A 15,787-nucleotide genomic window follows, 5' to 3' on the forward strand; every position below is an offset into this window, starting at 1 on the left:
AAAAGCAGGCTCCACGCCCAGCACGGAGCCCAACTCAGGGCCCCCTCCATTACCCGGTGATCACAACCTGAGCCAAAATCAAGAGTCGGATGCTTAACCAAGTGAGCCACACAGGCATCCCTAAAGTTAACCATTTTAAAGTGAGCCGCTCAGTGGTAATTAGTGCATTCACAATGCTGCACACTCACTTGGCTTCATGTTCTAACCCTGTGCCCACTGAGCCCCTTTACCCCACACTCTCTCTCTCCCCAGCCCCCTGCCAAACCACCAATCTTCCATCTGTCTAGTACTTGTGTTTTTTTCCTGTAACTTATGCTTTTAAGTTAAAGAGAATTAAATTTTGTTTTCGTATGAGTAGGTGCTCATGGTCTATAAGAAGACTGAAAGAGTTAGGACACGTGTGTGAAAATATACACTAGTGTAAGTGGCGTCGGGGGGATGGGGGCTGTGTATTCAGCAGAGTCCATATGTGTCCATAGGGGATGTTTCCCAGATGTGAAAGCACGATTGACTCCTTTTCCATGAGTACATGTTTCAGTGTCTACAGATGACTGCTTCTCTTACCTTTAAGTTGTAAAATTTCTCTTGAGAGAGCATTACTCCTTGATACTTGGGGTGTTTTAACCTTGCTCAACCAGAACAAGGGTTTTCAAACTGTTGGAAGTCTATTAATGGATGATATTTTTTTTTCATTCTAGAATCTGTTTGTTGAAAAAGTATGCGGAGATGCCCTACTTCAAAATTTTTGGATTTTGTATGTGTGTGTGGCAAAATATATATAACATAAAATTTGCCACTTAAAATGTGTAATTTAGTGGCATTCATTACATTTACAGTGTTTTCCAACCATTACCACCATCTGTTTCCAAAATTTTTATCTCTCCAAATGAAACCGTGTACCCATTAAGCAATAACTCCCCATCCCCTACACACACACACACACACATCCATGAAGTCAGAGAATATTTTAAATTAAACAATATATACACTGTAGGGGAGTGCTTGGGTGGCTCAGTGGGTTGAGCATCTGACTCTTAATTTCAGCTCAGGTCATGGTCTCAGCATTCTGGGATTGCCCCGCATCAGCTCTGTTCTCAGCGAGGGGTCTGCTTGGGATTCTTTCCCTCTCCCTCTGTCCCTCCCTCTGCTTGCTCTCTCTCTATCTCTCTCGCTCTCTGTGTTTAAAATAAATCTTTAAGAAATACATATATACGTTAGCATTTGATTGAGCTAAAGTATTATGGTAAATACAGTATAAAGGATAACAAAATGCAAAAATCAGTGATTATTGGTAGCTAGAAATAATCATAAGATGATGTTAAATATTGTTTTATCTACAGCAAAATAAAACCAAAGAAAGCATTTGGTCTGTAGGTGGCAGCACTCAGGCTTCCTTTTTCCTTGTTTTTGATTGCATTTGGAAAAAAGATACTAACCAGAGAGATAAAGAATGGATGCATTGCCGCTAGAAGGAGAGGAAAGAACTGGATACAGAGATATTTCTTCACAAATCTACAAGCTATGGGAAGAAACACTTTCACATAATCACTGGACAAGCTGGAGGTTAAGTCTGGGTCTCAGCACCTAAGTGCCACATGACCCCCTATAGAAGTGTCACTTCTGTAGGCTTGGTTCCTCCATCTGTGAAACAAGGGCAGTGCAATAGTGAAGAAAAAAGAGAAATGGAATCATCAATGTATCATAGATGTAACAGAGAAAAGAGATAGAGGAATGGAGGCGTAAGTAGTAAGTGCTTAGCACTGGCCTGTCTGGAGAGACCAAGAGCTTGGTAAATGTGAGCTTCTGTTTCCACACTTTGCTGAGTTTCCCTTTGTGAAATAGCCTTGTGTCACTTAGTCTGAAACCCTCTGCTCTTCCTGCAGCGGCCCTGTGTGTAGGGGGATCTGCTTGTCTGGGCTGGCCCTCTGGGACTTTGCTGTCCACTCGCCCTGCAGCCAGCCCAGCCCTCTGATAAGGACAGATTGGGCTAGGCCTTGGCCCGAGCCAGTAGTCACATTTTTTTAATGAGGTATAATTGCTGTATAGCATTATGTAGTTTCGGGTGTACAGCATCATGATTCAGCATGTGTATATATTGCAAAATAATCATCACAGTAGTGTAGATAATATCCCAGTAGTCACGTCTTCCGAACCTGATTAAAAGTAGGTGTTTATCTCCCTATCGAAATTGTTAGGCTTTCTAGTTCCTGGAAGGAAATTGTCAGTGTGTTCCTTAATTTCCTCCGCCAGGGTGACTGAGATCCTGGAGCCAGGAAATGCCTTGTATGTAGGGATTATTCTCCTGATCTTAGCTTTCTGAGAAAAATCACTCCTGAACTAGAGGGTATCATGTTTAGCGAAATAAGTCAATCGGAGAAAGACAACTATCATATGATCTCCCTGATATGAGGCAGAGGAGATGCAACATGAGGGGTTAAGATGGTAGGAGAAGAGTAAATGAAACAAGATGGGATTGGGAGGGAGACAAACCATAAGTGACTCTTAATCTCACAAAACAAACTGAGGGTTGCTGGGGGGAGGGGGGTTGGGAGGGAGGGGTGGGGTTATGGACACTGGGGAGGGTATGTGCTATGGTGAGTGCTGTGAAGTGTGTAAACCTGGCGATTCACAGACCTGTACCCCTGGGGATAAAAATATATGTTTATAAAAAAACAAAATTTAAATTAAGAAAAAAAAAATCACTCCTGAAACATATATCACAGAGTAAGGGATACTCTTAGGGTCTTGAAAATAGTACAGAACCGTACCTTACTGGGGAGGGGACAGTGGTCCTACTGATACAGCTTGGGGGAGGGGAACCATTTGGGAAAAAAGAATAATCAAAATCTAAAATATGCATACTCTCAAATTCCACTTCTGTTTCCCTCCTCGGCCTCCTCCAGGAAGGTTTATCCTTTCTCATTTAACAGTCACTCCCCAAATTTCAGTAGGTTCTCTTTCTTTCTTTCTTTTTTATATTTTATTGATTTATTTAACAGAGAGATCACAAGTAGGCAGAGAGGCGGGGAGGGGGGGTGGAGCAGGCTCCCTGCTGAGCAGAGAGCCGGATGTGGGGCTCGATCCCAGGACCCGGAGATCATGACCCGAGCTGAAGGCAGAGGTTTAACCCACTGAGCCACCCAGGTGCCCCAGGTTCTCTTTCAAGAATGTTTTTAATGAAAACATTTATCATTCAGAATTCACCAACCCCCCCACCAAAATAGTGTTATCTCTAGTGATTAATTAGATTCTTACACCAGCCAGCCAAATTCTACTTAACTCCAATGTTCCTCTCATAAATTTAAAAATTCTACTAATTTAACAAATCAACCCATACAAGAAGACTCTGACCAGGGTTTCTTTAATGCTGGTGCCTGAAGGAAAGGAAGTGTTTGTTGCTTCAGTGACTACTTATTAAGCGCTTACTGCCCCTGGTTCTGTTGATGTCGTTTTTTGTGCCCTTTTTTTTTTTTTTTTAAAGATGTATTTATTTATTTATTTATTTATTTATTTATTTATTTATTTATTTGATAGCAAGTGCGCGCTCGAGAGAGACAGAGACAGAGACAGAGAGAACACAAACAGGGGGAGTGGGAGAGGGAGAAGCAGGCTTCCCGCAGAGCAGGGAGCCCGATGCGGGGCTCAATCCCAGGATCCTGGGATCATGACCTGAGCCGAAGGTAGGCGCTTAATGACTGAGTCACCCAGGCACCCCTGATGTCGTTTTCTTCAAAAGAGGTCTTCTTTCCCTCCCCTGGGGAAAATAACCTTTTCAGTTTGCAGCCCAGAGAGAGAATTAGGAGTTAAACTCGGGCAGTGACCTGCCCCTGGGGATCCTGGAGCCACCCGGCCCCATGGCCCCCCGTGGGCAGAGCCCCTTACTCACACACTGGACACATGGGAGGTATGTCATTAGCTCAGCCTTGGTGCTGGCGTGCCTGGCAGGGAGTGATTCAGACCTTGTCTCCTAGGCAGGTAACCGGTGTGGAGCCGAGTGATTTTCAGAAAGTAGACAATGAGAGCCTACAATTTAAGAAAAGGGGAAATGGATATAGGTTCTGTCTGAGAGGAGGGGGCCCCCTCACCGTCATCTGGTCCTGCAGTGAGGGACTTTGCAGATGCCGACATAGGATTAGACCCATTGAGAGACATAACTGGTGGAGTGTGTTTTCCCTCCAGTTCGTGGAGTGACCTTGTTCTGTTATCTGGATACGTCGATGTGGCTGACTGTGAGCCAGAAGGCCTGACCAGACACGACAGACTAAATGTGGTTGTGTTTGGGAGTATGGCAAAGCACAGACAAACTGCTCGTGATTGCCTGCCCGTGAGTCAGGCCCAGGAAGGGAGCCCAGGCACATCCCTCTGTGCCCTCAGGCCAGCTTCCCGCTCCTGTCTCGGAACCGAGTGCTTGGCCTGAGTGCCCAGCCACCCTGCACTGAGGAGACCACACGGCCACGGTGTTGGCCTTCTTTACGCCCAGTGGGGTTACGCCTGAGAACTCCCTTTCCAAAGTCGTCATTTAAAAGTTTCTTTCTCTGCAGGGTTGGTGTTTCTGTCTTCATGATCGTAGCAGTTAGAGAAAGGTTTTTCTGTTTTTAAGTTTTATTTATTTATTTGAGGGAGAGAGAGAGAGAGAGAGTCAAAGGGAGAGGGAGAGAGAAACCCAAGCAGACTCCGCACTGAGTATGGAGCCCGACACAGGGCTTGATCTCACAACCCCGAGATCAGACCTGAGTCGAAAACAAGAGTAGGAAACTTAACCCACTGCGCCACTCAGGCAGCACCCCTAGAGAAAGGTTATTAAAGACGGATGTATTGGGTGAGGCTTTTTTCTTTTCTGTCTTCCAGACATCGGGTGGTCCCAGTTTGGAGTCATTTTGTTTTTATTCATGACTGGATGGTGGTGATTCTCATTAGCCTCCCACCTCTCCCTGGCTCTTTAGTGCTAACTCTCCCTGCAAAGAGAGAGAACTGAAAATCTGCTCCCTCGTAAATCTGAAACCGAAAGCAGGAATGAGGATGACATAGTCAGGTGCGGGTTCTGTTGGCCTCTCGTCGCCGTGTCCTCATGTCTCAACACAGCTGTCGGAGAAACCTCATAACTGAACCTCTCAGCAGATGGTATTTGTTCTGAGTGGGAAGAAGAGGCAGACTCTTGAGGTTTGCTTCCGAGGGAGCCCTGACTCGTCAGTCAGAACCGAGACTCGGTCTTCCTGACCACGGGGAATTCTTTCTACTGCAGACATCTCCAAGGCCTTGGTTCTCACGGAAATCGGCCCCAGACGTGACCCTGCCACCCTGAAATTGTTCCTGAGCAACATGGAGAGGTTACTTCACGCCAAAGCTCACGGGTATCACTTTTCAATTCCTGGAACACCCCAGGGCCAAAGACAAAAGTGCCAAACACAGAGTCATGCTCACAGTTCCCCAGGGAGAGAGGAAAAGATCCCCCGTGAGGGGAGCAGGCCCACCCGTGCCCCACATAGACCTGGGAGAGCCGTGTGATGCTACCTCATGTGGCCAGCTGTTAGGGAACACACGGGGGACCTTTGTTCCTTCCCAAGCGGCTTTTCCAGAAGCCAGGTGACCGATCTTAAGGCCCCCAGGCTGTGAGTCCTTCTGGGCTTAGAGCCCTTCATAAATGACATTACTCTAGCAAACATTTAGGAAAAATAAATCCAAGCTCAAGTGACTCTGCTCCGATCTCCCACTCTCTCCCACGAGGCGATTTAAGTTTAAATATGAAATTTTAGTGGAATTAAGACTTGAGTTCTTCAGTCTCAGTAGCCGACAAGGGCTCATCAGCCACCAGTGGCTAGTAACTTCCAGAGTGCGGAGCGTTTCTGTCCTCGCAGAAAGCTCTCTTGGATGTCACTGGTTTGCATCCAGATCTTGAATCTAGAGCTTATTAGAGAATCCCCATGGCTCATTTTTAATGACTGGGAATGCCCCATGGGGGGGTGACTTTGGATGTCGTCAGCTATCTAAGAGGAATCCGACTTGGACACAGCACCACTCACAGGAGCCTTTGCCCTCTTCCCTTTCCTCCAGGGTCCGAGTGATCGGGAGCTCCACCTTGGCGCTCTGCCACCTGGCCTCGGGGGCTGCAGACGCCTACTACCAGTTTGGCCTGCACTGCTGGGACCTGGCCGCAGCCACAGTCATCATTAGAGAAGCGGGTGGCATTGTGATGGACACTTCGGGTGAGTCCCTCTGACCCTCCGCCCGCTGTCTGTCCCCAGGGAAATGACAGCGGAGACTAGACCCAGTAATGCCACCAGACCCAGTGTCCCCCAGGCTAAAGCATGTGATGCCACCAGACCCAGCATTCCCGATATTAGCCCCAGTAACTACCAGACCAGATGCCCACCCCCACCACCAGTTCCTCAGAGCATGTTGGTGAGAGACCCTATGAGGACGTTGGAAAAGCCATGGGCCAGTGGCTTCTCGGCTTTCCTGCCTGCCTTCTCTACGCCTTGAGGCAGGGAAGGAGACCCCAGGATCACAATACGGCCACATAGTAGCAGCATCCCCACTGTACACTCGGGTACATTTGACAGTTTCCTAGTCAACTGTTCCTGACCCCACCAGATTCGATGAGATGGGCAGAAGAAGCGCCATGCTCCCCATTCCACAAAGAGGAGGCTAGCACCCCCCACATCCTGTAACTCAGCACGGGGTCAGCGGGGTATACAGTGTGAGCACCCTGTGAGGTTTTAGGGGAATGGACCCCAAAAAATGACCTGTTCTTCAACATCAAGGTCCTCGTGTCTCAGGGACTAACCCCCTGGGGGCAAGTTCTATAGCATCTCTCCCCACATAACTTATTTTTTTTTTTAAAGATTTTATTTATTATTTATTTGACAGACAGAGATCACAAGTAGGCAGAGAGGCAGGCAGAAAGAGAGGGGGAAGCAGGCTTCCTGCTGGGCAGAGAGCCTGATGTGGGGCTTGATCCCAGGACCCTGGGATCATGACCTGAGCCGAAGGCAGAGGCTTAACCCACTGAGCCACCCAGGTGCCCCCCTACATAACTTATTAACTCACCACATAACTTGCTGAACTTCAGGCCAACCCTCTTCTAACATTTAGGAACAGGGGGTCTGAGACTGAGTGGATCTTTTTAGATCCATTCTCTAGCTTTCTCAGCACGACCTGTTAGCCAGCCTGCATCAGGTCTCTGCTCAGACTTTAGACCTGCCGAATGGGGACTTCCATCACATGGGGTCCCCGGTGCCACCCAGGTAGCAGACATTTGAGAACTACCTTCCCCTACCGGGTCTAACTGATCCTATGACCCTTAGTCCCTGTTGCTAGACCCGAGCCTACATTCGCCCAGCACAGCCTCCACTGCTCTCTTGCTGGGGCAGCAGAGGGGTGCTGAGGTGCCTAGAGTCAGGCTCCGGTCCAGATCTCGTTGTCTGGTCCCGCCTCTGCCTGGCCTGGGACCTTTGTTTTCCTGGGAATGTTCATGTGCCGAGTCCTCATTCAGGACTGTCTGCCTCCCCCAGTAACTCAGGTGCCCTCTCTTCTCTCTCTGTCCTCAGGTGGACCTCTCGACCTCATGTCTTGCAGAGTGGTTGCTGCGGGCACCCGGGAGATGGCGACACTCATAGCTCAGGCCTTACAGACCATTAACTACGGGCGGGATGATGAGAAGTGAAGGGAAGCAGAGAGGGGCAGAGAAATGCGACCCCCGGCCGGGCCTTCCCGGGAATGCTGGGGCTGGCGGCGAGTCCCAGGGAAGACGCTGCCTCGAGTGGCCTGCACGCGTCAAGTGTCCCTGACAAGCCCCGGAGGGAGGTGTTTGGCTAACGTATGTGGCTTTCTGGTTAAATCCACGCCTTTTACCCGGATTCGGTGTGTAGCTGGTGTCTCTCTCTAATCTCACATAGCCTTTTTCAGGCTAGTGCAAGTACTTCTATCAGAGCCAAAATCCCAGTCTCGGATATGGTGTATGTATTAAAAATTCAGTCTCAATTTTTTTCCTCCAGAATGTAAATCTCAGGTAATAAGGCTTTAGAACTGCTGATAAAGCGGACTTGTTCTCAGGCCCTCCCCCACGGTACTTCAGAATGCAATAAATCAAAACAATGGCACTCTGCTTCTCTGTGTCCCTCCGTAAGCATGTTGCCTGTTTCCCCAGACGACCCACAGCCCCCACGGCTGGCGATCCAGGCTCTTTGGGAAAGTCTGCATACAAAAGCCCCTGGGAAATTCGGCATACAAAAGCCCCAAGTTGGCAGGGTTTGCTGTCTGCCACCTTCGATAAGCACTGCGAAAACTGCTTCAGGAATTACCACACATGTGTTAATAGATAAAAGTGAGGCATATGAAAGTTTTAGGTATTTACTTGAACGAAAATCGGCTCCAGTAGAGCAGCACCAAAGCAAAAGTGGCTGGAAGGCCTCCGGCCACGGGAGCTGGGGAAGAACTTTTATAGAGAAAAGGCGAAGGCAAAGTGAGGAACTTAGCCCCTGGCTGTAGTCTGAAACCTCTCTGGCTATTTGGACGGCTTGTCCGTAGGTTCACTCTTGTGACCGTGAGAATTTACATGTGGGCTTCCATTGTGGTTTGCTTATGTGGGTGCTGTGACGTTAGAAGCCACCTCAAACTGATGGCCTCCTTTTTAATTAATTTAACAATCTCCCCCTTTGGTCATCCTCCCGTACGTGAGAGATTGCCCAAGACTTTTGTAGCTGTGCCACTCTCAGTCACCATCAGAGTTAAACTGCTCTTGTCCCATTGTGAAACTCCTGGGTTGTGGTGTCAGATCCGTGAAAGAGTGGCTGTCGCTGTTTTTCCCATCGTTCAGCTTGCTTCTGTTTCTTCGAGCGCCGTGCGACCGTCACGTGCTGGTGGCTACAAGCCTGCGAGAGCATTGAGAGAACATGGCCCACCAGTTGGGTCGTGATCCTATTAGGTGGAAAATACCGTGACACTGCAGTGTCCTCCTGCCCTGCCCTGCCCCATCCCCCACCCCCGCCATGACCCAAACCAGCCAGTATCAAATAAATCAGAGGACAGAGCAGATGAGGGATCAACCTGCGTCCAAGGAGCTTGTTTGTTAATTTCTTGTGTTGGCGTTTCTACAAAACCAAAGGTCTTGATCTAGGAACAGCCAGAGGTATTTGCCCTGGCACAGACTCCCCCTCATTCAGCCAACAAGTAACCTGAAGCAGTTCTTTATCTCAGACCACTGCCACGACAGAGCCTAGGGACTTGTGTTGTGCAGCCGTGGCCTTTAGACTCAGCAGGGGTTGTCAGGGTTAAGAGTCAGTGTCTAAAAGTATGTTCATTTTTAACAACCCCAAGCCAGGGAAGAAGGGACCTTCCAAATGACGTGCATGCACAGGGGTCAACTTCTTTCTGGTAAATTCAGGGGAATGGAACGCTATCGCGTTTCCAAGGTATTGTGAAGGGACAGTGGAACAGTAACTACAGCAAGGGCACATTGTCCTTTCACCCTCCAGCTGTCAGGACAAGTTGCCCAAGCGTAGAGGTCACTACCCAAACCCCTGCCTGTGAAGGTGTAGCCAAGAGGTATATATGGGGTGCCTTCGGGTGTTAGCATCATAGACCCATTGCCAGTCATGGAGGTGTTGGCAGCCTTTATCCAAGACTCACCTAGCGTACTGTCCACGTTGAAAGGCCTCCCAAACGTATGGGCCCACCAGCAAGCCTACAAATGGTCTGATGGACGCTGGCTGCCCTGCAGCATCTGAATCCTGTTTTCCGAGTCCAGGATCGGGTTACATTGAGGCAAGAAACAAGCCTATGTAGTCTTATGGCGTTAACTTTATAAAAACGCACCTGCAGAACAATTTAGGCACGCCGAGGCCTTCAGGATTCCCTTCAGGTCCTGATTTCGGCTTAGCCTGATGAATCCAGCAATTAGTGTAGTTTCCTACGGTAGCTATTGTTTGTGAAGTCCTAATTACAGTATTCCCATACAGTAACAGAAAGGGCGATAGCAAATGGGCAAAAGGGATAAAGGTTTCATACTGGAGATGAATATTTGGATCTATGATCCTGGGAGAGCTGTATGCTTCTGCGGGAGGACCTCTGTGCTCAGTGGCAACCTCACACCTCTGGCTGGTGTATAGTTCCGAGAATCTGGAGGAGCCCTTTCAACTACAAGCTGTGGACCCAGGGTTCAAGTTTCTGAAGTTTGGCTGCCGTCTGGATAGTGAGGAGAACACAGTAGGATTCTTTCTAATGAGGTTCAAGGGCAGGTTCTTTCTTAGGTCAAAAGACCCATTCTCCAGGGTCTAAAGCTGTGGGAGTTTCAACCATCTGCAGGAGGGTCATGAAAAGCTTCCTTCACCTGGTAGAAAGACACCGTGGCATAATCCATTAAAACTTTACAGTACTGAGTCATACCAATTTATGAGTATGGAGACACACATGGTCCTATCATCAAAGGCATAGGTCTTCCTATTAACTATTTCATGAGATGTTAATTTGTGCTTTCCCGTAAGTGTTGATCTCATTGCCATCAAAACTGAAGGTGGAACTTTTGCCCAGGGCGGTCCAGTCGATTCTGGTAATTCAGCTAGCTTTAGTTTTAAGTTATCATCTGTTCATTCGACTTTACTGGATGACTGAAGATGGTAAGGACAGTAGTAATGCCATTGCGTCAGCAGCACCCTATTTGTTTAATTATTTGCCCAGCAAAATGAGCTCCCCATCACTGGAGGTCTCTCTGGGGATACCCCATGAAGAAAATTATCTTTTCTAAGAGTTTCTTGGCCATGGTTGTGACATCAGCCCTTGTGCAAGATGTCAGTCCGTCCTGAGAAAATACAATGACAAGGACATATTGATAACCCATTGTGGGAGCAATAGAATGAATTCCATTTGTAAGTGTTCAAATGGCCCTATAGGCAGTAGGAAGGTTCCATCTAATGGGCCATCTTAATGGTCTTCCTGGGTTAGGGGTTTGATCAATCAGACATTGGTCACAAACCAATTTTGCAGCCTTGGTACAGTCACCCACTAAAGCTTTTTCATAATTTAGGTCATTTTTTTCTGTGCCATGATGGGTTGCAGAATGTAGCACATCTAGTAATGATATTTTTAAGGACTCGGGAAGAACCAGGAGGCCATCCGGGCCCTCAGTGTATCCTCGTCTAATATTAAATTTGCACACTTGGTTTCAACATTTGTCGCTCCAGCTTGGATGCCTGATTTTGTCTTTTATATAGATTATCATAAATAATTTGGCTAGAATCAATCTTAGGAGTTCACTCAAGTTGTATATTGGCTGATTTAGCATGGAAGTCCACTAGAGCATTTCCCTGATTACTTGGGTTCTGTTTTCCAATATGAACTTCGTTTTTAATCATCCAATTCAGTCAGACAATAGAATGGCAGCGAGCAGTTCATCTACTCCCGAGTCCAGTTTTCCAGAAGTAAAGAACTCTCGGTTTCCATCATGGAGCAAAGTGAGAGACCACCCCAAAGACATATGTGCTGGTGGTATCTTTGGGTAGCTAACGAGTAAGGGCATGTCACTCTGCTCGTTACAGACTTAAAACAGGGAAGATTCCCCTTTCTGGTAGTTCATACTGAGTTACTGCAGCATTCCTGTGTGTAACTTCCCTTCTACATCCTTAGCATCGGACCTACTGACGAAGAGTGTCAAATCTGGGTTTTCTAATGACTGGTCCTGTAAGTCGTGTGAAAGGTCAAGAACCGTGACTGCACATCTACACATTTACCAGATCGGTACCATCATCAGGCCGGGACAGGAGGGTTGAGTGAAAATTGCAACCTGCCCTTAACTTTTTCCCTTATGTTCCTGATTCACCATCAATGCCAGCAAATATTTGGGGAGCCTCCATGGGTTTTGTTGTCTCTGGCCCCTAAAATTTAGAGGTCGGCCTGTACAATAACCCAGGTTGCTTTCACCAGACCACACCCGTGGGGACCCCTCCGCAAGCCACAGGCTGACCCCCAGGGTCTCCTCTGGACACTTTGCACGGCTAAATCCCACCACCACCCGCCTCTCCTCTCAGAGGCAAGCTGTAGGCCCCCCGCTGAGTACAAAGAGTAGTGCCCCACCACACCCCCTCCAACTTCCCCAGCAGATTAGTCCCTTTGGGAGTCAGTTACCCAGATGCCTTACCACCACTTCCCCTTGGGTTACTAAGTGGTAAATTTGCTATCAAGAAAGAGTTTCTGGGGCGCCTGGGTGGCTCAGTGGGTTAAGCCGCTGCCTTCGGCTCAGGTCATGATCTCAGGGTCCTGGGATAAAGCCCTGCATCGGGCTCTCTGCTCAGCAGGGAGCCTGCTTCCTCCTCTCTCTCTGCCTGCTTCTCTTCCTGCTTGTGATCTCTCTCTGTCAAATAAATAAATAAAATCTTTAAAAAAAAAAAAGTTTCCTTTTATGATCTGAATGGGGTGATCAGCCGTGCAGTGACCGTGTCCATACTAAATACACGTGAAGGTAGGGGTTAATAAAAGCAGGCACCAATCACCTGCCTCTTGGTTCTCCAGGCTTCCTGGAAACCACTGTGCTTTGAGAACAGATGTTGGTTCTCAGACCGCTGTTCTTATCACCTGGGCTCAGTATATGTGGTGTTGTGAAAGGCTGTCTGGTTCCCTGACAGTAATCGTTTCAAAAAATCTTTCTGTATGTATCCGTCTCCTAGTCTGTAGGTTATTTACACATACACACAGACGACCTTTAGCCGTTTTTATACTGCTTCAAGGGAACCTACTTATGATATAAAGCTACTAGTAGAATGACCTGGAAGGGAAACTTCCTCCAAGCCCACACGTATTGGAAGGAAAAAAAGAGAAACTAAAAAGCAATACCAGAATATTATGGTAATTTAATATTATGATAAGGTCATTCTGAACATAAATTAGTGTCTTTTAGGCATACATTTGTGACTTTGAAAACATTGATGTGGGTAATTGAGCATAAATTTTTATTTTTTGTTTTTAAGATTTTATCTATTTGACTGAGAGCGGGAATGCAAGCAGGGGGAGTGGTAGAAGGAGAAGCAGGAGAAACAGACTCCCCTGCAGGGCTCCATTCCAGAACCCTGGGATCATGACCTGAGCTGAAGGCAGATGCTTAACTGACCGAGCCACCCAGGCACTCCTGAGCATAAATTTTAGATGCTTATGATTGAAGGTGAAACGTACAGAAGTGTGAGTAGCACATCGAACAAGGATCAGAACTGGTTTTATGTTCAACTCCTGGCTCTATACCAACTAGCCATGTGACCTTGGGCAAACCACTGATGGAAACCGAGGCCCCACTTGATACCTCACATTTGTGCATTACAGTTCTCCAAGGCTCTTTCCAGATTCTGCCCCCTCAGCCTGTGACCTAATAAATACCACATCTCACCAAAGTTCCCAGCAGGAATGGAGAAGAGGTGTGTATTATCCAGCTGGGACAGCAAATACATTGTGTTTTTAAGTAGTTCTGGGTTCTTTGTCTATTTCCACAGGTTTACCTTCTTGTGAACACTGTATATTTTTTTTTTAGATTTTTAAAATTTTTATTTATTTGACAGAGAGAGATCACAAGTAGGCAGAGAGACAGGCAGAGAGAATGAGAGGGAAGCAGGCTCCCTGCCAGGCAGAGAGCCCGATGCGGGACTTGATCCCAGGACCCTGAGATCATGACCTGAGCCGAAGGCAGAGGCTCAACCCACTGAGCCACCCAGGTGCCCTGAACACTGTTTCTTAATTACACTTTGTAATAGTTGTGTCTTTGAGGATATAAAGCCTACTCCATGTCTGACCACCCTCCAGAAAAACCCAGAACTGCTGAGTGCCTTGTGCTCGTGGGCCCAGGTGCCCTGGTCTCGCCCAGAAGCACAGTGATAATAATCTTAGAGGAGGCTGGGTTCTCTTTCCTCTCTGGAAACACCCCAATTTACCATTTCACGACTTCATTGAATGGGACTTTCTAATAAACGGTATGACTTGTTTGAATGAACTTTTTTTAAAGATTTTATTTATTTATTTGATAGAGAGAGAGATCACAAGTAGGCAGAGAGGCAGGCAGAGAGAGAGGGGGAAGCAGGGTCCCTGCTGAGCAGAGAGCCCGATGCGGGGCTTGATCCCAGGACCCTGAGATCATGACCTGAGCCGAAGGCAGCGGCTTAACCCACTGAGCCACCCATGTGCCCCTGAATGAACGTTTAAAAGATATGCTCACGATTCACCAAACTGTTGGTGACCTCCCTAGGCTTAGATCTGCGAGATTTTATTTTCTCAGGATATTCTCAGTTCTGAGTATAAATGTAGACATACGAGAAATTCCTTACTTTCTTCAACACGCATTTTGGGGTGTAGCAATTATTAAGTGAAGCCTTTTAGTTCTTAAATGTCTAAGGGAAGATTTCTTCAGAGAAATAACTCCCCGCAGGAAAAGCCTTTGAGGGAGCACCCTACAAGCAACCTACTTGGGTGTCCTGACCCGTGGTTTGCGTCCGCCGTTGGCACTTGCTCAGAGTCTGGAGCTGGCTTTGCAAAGCCTTTGGTTTGAGCATTGTCACGCCTCTTCCAGGGAAGCAGAGAGACCCCCCCCCAGGGAGGTGCCCGAGACCCTGAAGCCACAGGCCAGGCTGGGGCACAGAGCACAGACAACCGGGGAACATGAAGCCCGGACCAGCCTCCCAGAATCCAAATGAGCTCAAGCAAGCGGCCCACTTTTGTGATCTTCACAGTCAACCAGACTGCTCACCATATCATTGACTTCCTTGCAAAATACGGTTCACCTACTCTTTGATGATCTAGCCCGAAATAAAAGGAAAAACACTTGTCTTAGCACTTCACTAAATGTCACTATCCAAACCAGGAGTCAGAAAACAGACTCTGGTCCCAAGGTCACACTACAGTAACTGTGTAGCCTTGAAGTGCCTTGCCCTCTTCGGTCTTTGGTGGCCTGTGGAATGTGGAACCTGTCCAACCCCTCTCCCAGGGCTACTGAGAGGATGTCACAGGACAATATGTGAAGGTACCCAGAGCTGTGAAATGCCAGGTGATATTTCTTTGACAATTAAATATTTGGGGGGGGGGGTGGATCATGGCAGCTTTCACAGCCAAATGGAATTGTTCAGGTATTGGAGAAAGCTAGAAATATTTAGGTAGATTACACCAAGGTTTACACAGGCTTTGCCTGACTCGTTAAGCCATTCACAATCAGTTCCATAATTATTCTGCACTCAGGACTTTAGGCAATCTCAGAAAATACCTCCCTTGCTTTCCTCAGCAGTAACCACATTAAAGTATGCAACACGCTTTAATCATCATGCTTTTTTCCATGGAGGCAAGCTATAAATAGAATAGACTTTTTTTTCTTTTCTTATTGAGAGAGAGAGAGAGAGAGCTCAGGGGAGGGCCAGAGGGAGAGAGAGAATCCCAAGTGGGCTCCATGCTCAGCAGCCCTGAGTCCAGTAGTGGGCTGGACCCCACGAGCCAGAGATCATGACCTGAGCCAAAATCAAGAGTCAGAGACTTAACCTACTGAGCCACTCAGGCGCCCTTAGAACAGGCTTTTAAAAGCATAAGCAAAGAACCAAATCAGTGGCCTAAAAGCCTGGATGATTACCAGAAGCAGCAGGCCTTCTGAACCAACCCTTTGTGTTCCCTGTAGATGGTGGGAAGCGCAGAGCTGTGCCCATGGGCGCCGCTCACCAGCTGCGTGACTCCAAGCCACCCTGTGGAGCCTCTCTGGGTTCAACTGGGCTGCTCCCGGGCTCAGGCAGAGTATATGAACCTGTATGCTCATGACTGCATCCAATAGACGCACCCCAAG

At 47.6% G+C, this 15,787-nt stretch overlaps 1 protein-coding gene across 1 annotated transcript in view; it reads left to right on the forward strand.

Annotated features, from left to right (window-relative positions):
- IMPA2 (inositol monophosphatase 2) overlaps positions 1-8,099 on the forward strand; it is a 42,218-nt gene extending 34,119 nt beyond the window's left edge. Inside the window, exons 6-8 of the mRNA XM_032875784.1 lie at positions 5,243-5,351; positions 6,052-6,203; positions 7,548-8,099. Coding sequence (XP_032731675.1) covers positions 5,243-5,351; positions 6,052-6,203; positions 7,548-7,663 — 377 coding nt within the window. The 3' untranslated portion in view covers positions 7,664-8,099. The remainder of the gene's footprint in view (positions 1-5,242; positions 5,352-6,051; positions 6,204-7,547) is intronic.
- The last annotated feature ends 7,688 nt before the right edge of the window (positions 8,100-15,787 follow it).

This window comes from Lontra canadensis, unplaced genomic scaffold (genome assembly GCF_010015895.1).
Source record: "Lontra canadensis isolate GAN:19392208 unplaced genomic scaffold, GSC_riverotter_1.0 scaffold57, whole genome shotgun sequence".
In the NCBI taxonomy this organism is placed as follows: domain Eukaryota; kingdom Metazoa; phylum Chordata; class Mammalia; order Carnivora; family Mustelidae; genus Lontra; species Lontra canadensis.